Consider the following 8,766-nt stretch of genomic DNA (forward strand, 5'->3'; position numbering starts at 1 on the left):
ACTTTCAGGTTAAAAACAGTTTAAAACTTATAAACTTCCAGCCTGAACAAGTTATTTTTTGAGCCAACCAACTAAACCACTTTAAACCAGCTTATGTTGTTTTTTCAGCAAGGTAAATGGCAACAGAGGCTCAATGATGTGCCAGTGGCAATATTTCTCCAAAATATTTTGCTGCTTCTTTCACATTTGACACTTTCAGTGTTCAGTGAGTGGAGCGAAAAAACACATTCAGTGTATCCAAAACAGATGAACATGAACTTGGCAAAGTTTTGGTACATTGTTTTTGTATGTATTGGTGGAGCTAAAGAGTTAATGCTCTCTTGTGTTTGAAAGTAATGTACCACCTAAACAGCATCAACAAAAGCATGAGTTCATAATATAGCATTGTACTAGGAACTGTGCACAAATAATCTTTTATTAATCAATAATCTGGCCCTGTGACCATACTTTGTATGAAAAGGAATACAAGTTGTTTTATTGTTTTTCTACAGTCCACTTTCAGAACAACAGTTTACAGATAATGTACTCACCCCCTTGTCCTCCACGATTTTCATGTCTTTCTTTCTTCAGTCGTGAAGAAATTGTGTTTTTTGAGGAAAACATTTCAGCATTTTTCTGCATATAATGGACTGATATGGGGCCCGAGTTTGAACTTCCAAAATGCAGTTTAAATGCGGCTCCAAACAATCCCAAATGCGATTGTAAATGATCCCAGCCAAGGAAGAAGGGTCTTATCTAGCAAAACAATCATTTTCATAAAAATAATACAATTTATATACTTTTTAATCTCAAATGCTCATCTTGTCTTGCTCTTCTCGACCTCTGTTTTTGTTTTTGTTCATGACAGTTAGGGTATGTCAAAAACTCCCATCTCATGTTCTCCTTCAACTTTAAAATCGTCCTATATCACTGTTTTACCTTTTTTGTTAAGGGTGTTTGATCTTCTTTGCATGTTCACTTTGCAAAGACTGTGTCGGTACTTCTGGAGCGATGTAGGATGATTTCGAAATGATTTTTGAAGTTGAAGGAGAAAATACGATCTGCGGTTTTCAACATATCCTAACTGTCTTGAGCCAGAATACACAGAGTTCAGCTGCATTTAAACTGCATTTTGGAAGTTCAAACTCGGGGCACCAGATCAGTCCATTATACGGAAAACCTGAAATGTTTTCCTCAAAAAACACAGTTTCTTTACGACTGAAGAAAGAAAGACATGAACATCTTGGATGACAAGGGGGTGAGTGCATTATCTGTAAATTATTGTTCTGGAAGTGGACTTCTCACTTAAAGCTGACTAGTTAGTCATAACAATGACTGATAAAAAAAAAAAAGAGGTGTTTTTGCACATCCATGAGTTTCAGATGAAGTACTATATAAATAGAGCAGGTTGCAGGTTAACTGGAACGCAAAATTCAAAAGGAAAACAAAAATAATTCCAGAAATTACACTAATAGCGCTGTTACATCTGGGTAGATCTGAGCATAGCAATTCTAGGGGGGGTCAGACGCTAGGTTTTGTTTTTCTCTCTCCGTGCTGTCAACTGAAAATCACAACTGTACTCTAGTTATAGATCTGTGGTTTGCAGAATATTCTGTTTCCTGAGTAAAGCGAGACCTTGGTGCATCCACTGGTGACAGTTAAGCAACTCTGTGAGCTGCAAAGTATTTTGGGAAGTAGTATGCCTGTGGAAAACAGATAAATCGTGCACTCAGGAGCAAAGAGCAGTAATTTTGGCACTTTGGAGCATGCATGCTGGATTGTTATTCACTATAGGACATATAACAGTGAGAAATAAAGCCTTCAAAGGTAGTCATGTGGCAAAAGTCTTTTCCCTTTTGCTCTGAGGACGGAAACATGGAGCCTTTGATAGGCAAATGCATTTTTTGTCTTATCCAGTAAATTTCCTGTTTTCCTGCTTGGCTTTTCATTTCACAATTTCCTTTAGTGAAACATAACAGTGAAATGTTAAATTTGTTGTTTTATCTATCTATCTATCTATCTATCTATCTATCTATCATTCTGTCTATTGTCAACGGGGTCAGATCACATCATCCCAGTCAGACAGTGGGGCAGAGGGCCTGAAATAGCCGTATGTCCGGCCTACAACTGGAGGGCAGCTAGGCCACGGAACAGACCTCCTCCCTGGACTGAGGAGTCAGCATCCCGCTGCTCCCCGTGGAGGACGGCGGTCAAGCCCTGGGAGGGGATGTGCATGCACATTAAAACATGAGTGAAGGAGAAAAAGCTGGATGCAGTTCCTCTGTCCTCTAGAGCCAAGGCCAGGGACACGCTTTGATTCCGCTGTCACCCGTCGGGAGAGGATGAGATCCAAAAATGCGACTGTATGTCCTTTCATGCATGTCTATCTGCCTACTTGTGGCCTTCCTATTTCCTGGCTGGGATTTGGGGTGAGGTCAGGATGTTGTGGGAGGGGAGACATCTGTGTGGGTTTCCTACATGTCGCTTTCTCATCCCTTACTCGTATTTCCTGTACCTGTGGAGGCTGCCAACAGGACGCTGTCTTCTTTCCACTGCATCGTCTCGTTTTCTGTCATCACTGTCATTCAGAAATGATTTTCCCCATTTAGCTTTACGGGAAGAGCTGTTTCTACCAACACTGACACAGTTGGAGTCCTTGGTATGAATCAAAGCTCAGCTGAAAGTACAATCAAATTAGCCAAGATGTCATTAGCTAATTGCAGCTATTATAAATCTGCTGATGCAATGATGCAGACACAGAAATGGGTATCATGAGATTAAGCATGCGAATATGGAAACGCTGGCAGCCCTCTTTCCCACGAACCCTCATTGACCTCCAATGGGAGACCATGCCATAGCGCTGACCAGAGAAACCTAACACTTGTTACACCTCATAGCGCGCCATGAAATATTGCCATAGGCCATGGAGCTCACACCAATTATGATGACTCTGTGCTTAAACCAATAAGCTTCAGATTCTTCTCCACTGAGGCCCCTCAAAAAGGGTCTCAATTTAAAGTGAAAACACAATATATAACCTGATGACAAGCCCTTTAAACACAAACCAAGAAACAGACTGAAAGTCTATCAGTGAATTCTGCTTGTGTAGTAAGTGATATAACAGAAGTGATTGCATGAAAATAATCTCTGCAGCTCCTAAGCCCGAAAAAATCTATTTCTAAATAACAGTAAAAGTGAGGCTTTATTTCTTAATTTCACAGCTCCCATATCTAGGAAGATCAGAATATTGAGAAAACACTGAAATTTCAAGCCCCAACCTGCATATGCAGTAAGAAAATTAGCAATTAGCACAGCTAATGTGAAACACATTGCTAAAAGTCTTGACATAAAAACGCTTGAGTCCTCTTCCGAGTTTTGAAATATGCTTTTACGATTACACCTTTAAAGAGTTCTGCAGTCATATTTTATATTACGAAGACCCTGGAGAGCTGACAGAGAAACATTTGTTTGGCCAACACATAGGGTTTAATCAGTGGAATCTCTAGACAGCAATTTTCATTATATGAAACACTACAGATGCTGCCCTGAAGTCAGTGTTGCGGCCAACAAATGTCTCATGCTGTTGCAGAACAAATCTGTATGTGACACATACATCCTAATGCAAATGACAAATCTTCAAATGTAGCTGACTGATAATAGGCTATATCAGTTTTGCTCTTGAAGTCAAAAAAATGGAAAATGCAGCTTACATGAAAAGCTATGCTGTTTAAAAGGATTTTAGCAGCTCGCATTTTAGCACAGACACAGCACTTGTTATGACAAAGCAGTCAAACACAGGGTCACCAAGCTGCCATATGGTTTTCATTTATGCAGTGTTTTAATGCAGACATCTATAAGTGGGGCTCTTATAGCTGTAGATTCTAAGAATTTAGAGAAAGCTCATCCTTCTGCCAAAGTCCTCACCCGAGGTGCTGCTATTTGATGTGTAACCAGCCAACAAACTGGAGGAATGAGTTTTCCAACTTTTCCGATCTCACTATATGACACCTGCACTCACTGAGGCTCTTGATCTCTTTATTGGGGGATTCACAGCAAAGTGAACTTCTCTTTCTACCACCACCATAAAACACAGATTTCTGAGACCTGTGCAGAGAATAGCGAGTTTTTGTTGTCTCAAACAGCTCACTATTATGATTGGCTGATACCTTACCCCCTGACTGAGGGTCTGGTTTCAGAGGTGTTCTGTTGGAATAATACTGTGTACATAAGAAATACCACAAAAAAAAAAAAAAAAAAAAAAAAAAAAAAAAAGAATAAGAATAATATGCAGGATATCAATAACCAGGAAATGCCATAAAGTTTTTAAGTCAAAATAAAAACAAGACCTGGTATCTGTAAGAAGGCACAAAAGAAAGAAAGCAATCATTGCTCAATCATCATTTCAAAATAATAGGTTTTTTTAAAGTTCCTTTAAAGCTGTCTTTTACCAACACTGCCACCTGTGTAGCATTAAACTGGAACTGGAACTGGATCTCATCAAGACCAATTAACAACATCCATTGAACAGGCAAGAATAAAGACAAGGCTCCCTCTAGTGATATATATCATACACTTTTTGACAAAGAAAAATGTAATCAAACTGCAGACAATGCAATGATTTTCCGTGTGAATAAGAGAAGCAATGCATTCAAACTGTAATTAATTAGTCTATGCATAGGCTAATTAATCACCACTTATGGTCAATTCAGAAAGAAGGAATGTGATTGCACTAAAGGAACGAAAATATCAACCATAAAATAATCATATTTGATTGAAAGAACTGAATTAATCAATGCATGATTTCTGTAAATTACTGTGTAAATTTGATTTTGCTTATAATTATAATTATAATTATAATTATTACGAGTTTTGTACAAAATGAAAGGATAATGGGGAACAATAATCAGGCAAGAGCTGATAAACAGACGAAAACTTTGGCAGGAGTAATACAGAACTGAACCAATATTTTACAGCGTTAACAAGAAGCGCCTAGACAAACTTTAAGACAGTTTACATTTATTCGAACGCGACAAAATTGAAATGGTCACTTTACAACGAACTTTTCGCGCGCTATGAGTTTTGACAGCTTCGTTAATCATAATGTGAACGTTCTACTTTTCCTGCATTTTTATAAACGCGAGCGTTCAAAAATTTCCGCGTTCTATTAAAACGGCAGATTTAGAAGTTCTCGAAGTGTTTACGAAAATACGTTCTCACCTGAGAAGAAGGGAATCCCAATCCAAATCCGACAGAAAAACGTAAAATCTCTCTTCATTTCCAGGTTTCCAGTCCTCCGGGGTTTTAGATATTCTAGCAAACCCGCGTTTTCTGATGTAATTTAATAAAGCGAGCAGAAGCTCCTCAGATTCAGGTGAAACCCAAAGCAGCGTCTCTGAAAGAGGATGCGCCACAGGACGACGGGAATAAAACGCTCTTTTTCCTGTTGAAATGAGAATCCTGAAGTTCTGAATGGATTTACAATCATTTCCTTTTCCTCTGACTCACTCATCTGCCGCTTTTCGTTCATAAACGCCTGTGTCCTCCTCAGTGATAATACTATTACTCCCCCAGTCTGAAGTGTCACATAAAGTGTCTGGCCCCTGTGCTTTAAAGTTTAAACTGACAATGCATTTGCACGCAGCACATACATCCTTCCAAGGACCAGCAGTTAATGTGTGTCCACTATAGTGGACATATGTTTTGTGTTAATATCACTGACAGCATAAATGCCACGGTCTTAAGTCTTAAAATCCTGGAATTTTTGTGTCACCAATTGACTGAGAATGTCTAAATATACAGTAAAAAGGTTGGTCTCATGAGTATATTTGCAGTGATCTGAATAGGTAACATCTCAAATGTGAATTGCCCCTATGTCCAGATGTGATATTAAGTCCCTTGTCAGACATCCAGACCATGACTAGATGATAAAACAACAGGACTTTACATCCCAATCTGACTATTTTAAACATATTCATATAATTTCCATAAGTTTTCAAACATAATCCATGAGATCATTACATGGTGTCATTATGCGTCGCCTGGATTGTTTTAAATTAGGTTTTTAAAATGAACAGCATTTTCAAAACGTAAGGCACCATCTGAAACAATAACTAAATGAAGCAGCAGGCGACTGGTAAAACATAACCAGGGACTGGCAGCAATCAGACCTACAGCATGGACTAAAATTCCAGCATGTGAGAAATGCTGTCAGTATTTTTGTGTGCATATGGCAAGCCATTTTAACATTTAATCCTTAAAATGTACTATTTTTATGCTACTAGTACTTATTTTTAGTTACTAGTATGTATTCCATTAGATACTAGTGCTTATTCTTTAGGTACAAGAACTTTTTTAAAGATACTGGTATTAATTAATTAAGAAAAAATTGAACTAGTACTTATTTTTTTTTAGTTACTAGTAACTTGTTAGACCAAAGATATCCTGTACATAATAGGTACTAGTACTTTTTAAATGTACATTTCTACTCAGTATGCTAATACACTGAATATTAGCTTAAAGATAATTTGATTAGGCCTATTTTGACATGCCTTGCATTCTCAGATGAAGATTCATATTCATTATTTTTTATTTTAAGGAATTATAAAAAACTCTTCAAAAAAGCACATCTCATGTGGTGGATCTCCTGGGTATTGTGGTTGTTTGGCTGGGTGTGCATGAACTGGTTTCTGGATTTACTTATCCTGCAATAATCAAATGGGTCAAGTACAAACAAACATATAATAAAAAATATTAAACATATATCTTTTCATGTGTTTTCATGCTTGCCAAGTAGCAAGATACATAGCTAGCATACAAAGCCAGTTACTTACCAACAGTCAATTTCATTTAATATGTTAAAATATTATACCATATGAACACTGAGTGGGCAGTTGAAAGGTATTCATGTTTATGTAATGATTATTCGTAATGAAGATATCCAAATACATTCCTTATGAGGTTTAAGATATCTCCAAATGAACAGATATTAGTTTTAGTTTTTGATATTGTCTGTTAGTTTCTGACTATTAATTATTGCAGTAGTAGTAGTAGTATCTTTTTAAATATTAACAGTAAGTAATTATTATATTCTAGTATTAAATACCACTACTTTTTATTAAATACTAGTACCTGTTTATTAGATAGTAGTGATTCATTCAAGTACTTGTACTTATTTATTAAACAATGGTGTCTTTTGTAATTGTTACTAGTAACAGTTCTTGTCTTACTAGTCACATATGTTTTTACTTGTCCTTACTGGTCACAAATGTTTTTTTACTTGTCTTATGTTATGACTAGTCAGAATGGCCACTGTGGGGTTCAATTAAACATCTTTATAATAATAATAATAATAATAATAATAACAATAACAATAACAATCTTACTAGTAACATTTGGAATAATACTAGTATCTAATAAATGTGTATAACCATCTGCTGGATAAGTACTAGTAGTTAATAAATCAATTTTAAGTTAATAGGTAGTTAATAATTCTAGTATCTATTTAATAGATATGATTTCTAATAAATAAGTACTAAGAAGGAAAGGAAGGGAAAGGAAAGGAAGTGTGGCCAAGTATGGTGACCCATACTCGTACTTTGTGCTCTACATTTAACCCACCCAAGTGCACACACACAGTAGTGAACACACACACACCGTGAACACACACCCGGAGCAGCCATATTGCTGTGGCACTATTAGATATTATCCAAAAAATAAATACTAGTAATATGAAAGCAGGTACTAGTACATTGTAAGGATTAAATATTAAAATAGCTTGCCATAGTGTGCATGTGTGTTTTCCCAGGCATGCTTCATGTTTGATTTGGCTCTTGAAGCATTCATTAGTATGAATGTTATGAAGGGGTGGGGGATTCTCAAGTCATAATGTTACCTGGCACGTGCACAAACACTACGCCACTTGCTAATGAACTGACTGAGTTTTTAACAGCCATAAAATAAATAATCAAATGAAAGCATTCTTGACTGGCAGCTGCTTATCTGGATTATCTTAATCGGTCGAGCTTAATGCTAATAATTATACATATATATTAAAAAAGTTGCATGATAACTATTGTATTGCATTATCGCAAATAATCCCTTCAGCAGAATACTCAACCCCGCATCACTCCAGAGGGACTGTTTTTGCAGTTTAAGTGTTGTGAAATGCTTTGCCTGGGAAAATATGCTAAATAGCAAATGAATAAGACTTGATTTCTCTTTGAATGCAGACTGTGTACTGGAACAGGTTGCAATTAGTAGTTATGACTCATTGCTTTTAACAGCGGTTGTTAGCTGGCGGGTTGCAATCCAAAAATAGACAGTAGATCTGTTATAATTGTCTCTCTAGCAGCAGGGGAAAATTAAGATAGCAAAATCAACATGCTTGTCAAAGTGTTTTAAAGTCTGTGTCCAATCAAACTCAACAGTGTTTTGCCATGAATCCATCTGTCAGTTAGTAGAAGCTAGACAAATTAGACAAATGCTAATATGTTGAAGAGATTGCTTGAAAATAATGATCCAGACTACAATAAATATGGGGTTTGGTATAGTGTTGGATTGTCACTTGATGTCCAAACAGCAAAACCAGTTAAGAACCACTGATTCTATCGATCTTTATCTTACCCTTTGACTGTAATAAATAAACAAACATACAGTACATATAATAATAACAGTACCAGTGCAATAACTAAAAGCCTCAAAGTTTTTGTTGTATACTAGTTTGTACAGATTAAACTACCAAACAGAGCTATACAAAGTACTGACATTTATTCATTATTTATTATTATT

General features: G+C 36.6%; 1 protein-coding gene across 2 annotated transcripts in view; it reads right to left on the reverse strand.

The window, feature by feature from the left end:
• flt4 (fms related receptor tyrosine kinase 4) overlaps window positions 1–5,577 on the reverse strand; it is a 59,066-nt gene extending 53,489 nt beyond the window's left edge. For both annotated transcript variants that reach the window (XM_051104420.1, XM_051104419.1), the window contains exon 1: window positions 5,197–5,577. In XM_051104420.1, the coding sequence (XP_050960377.1) occupies window positions 5,197–5,254 (58 nt within the window). In that variant the 5' untranslated portion in view covers window positions 5,255–5,577. The remainder of the gene's footprint in view (window positions 1–5,196) is intronic.
• Between the last annotated feature and the right edge of the window lie 3,189 nt (window positions 5,578–8,766).

Source organism: Labeo rohita, unplaced genomic scaffold, assembly GCF_022985175.1.
Source record: "Labeo rohita strain BAU-BD-2019 unplaced genomic scaffold, IGBB_LRoh.1.0 scaffold_72, whole genome shotgun sequence".
Classification (NCBI taxonomy): Eukaryota; Metazoa; Chordata; class Actinopteri; order Cypriniformes; family Cyprinidae; genus Labeo; species Labeo rohita.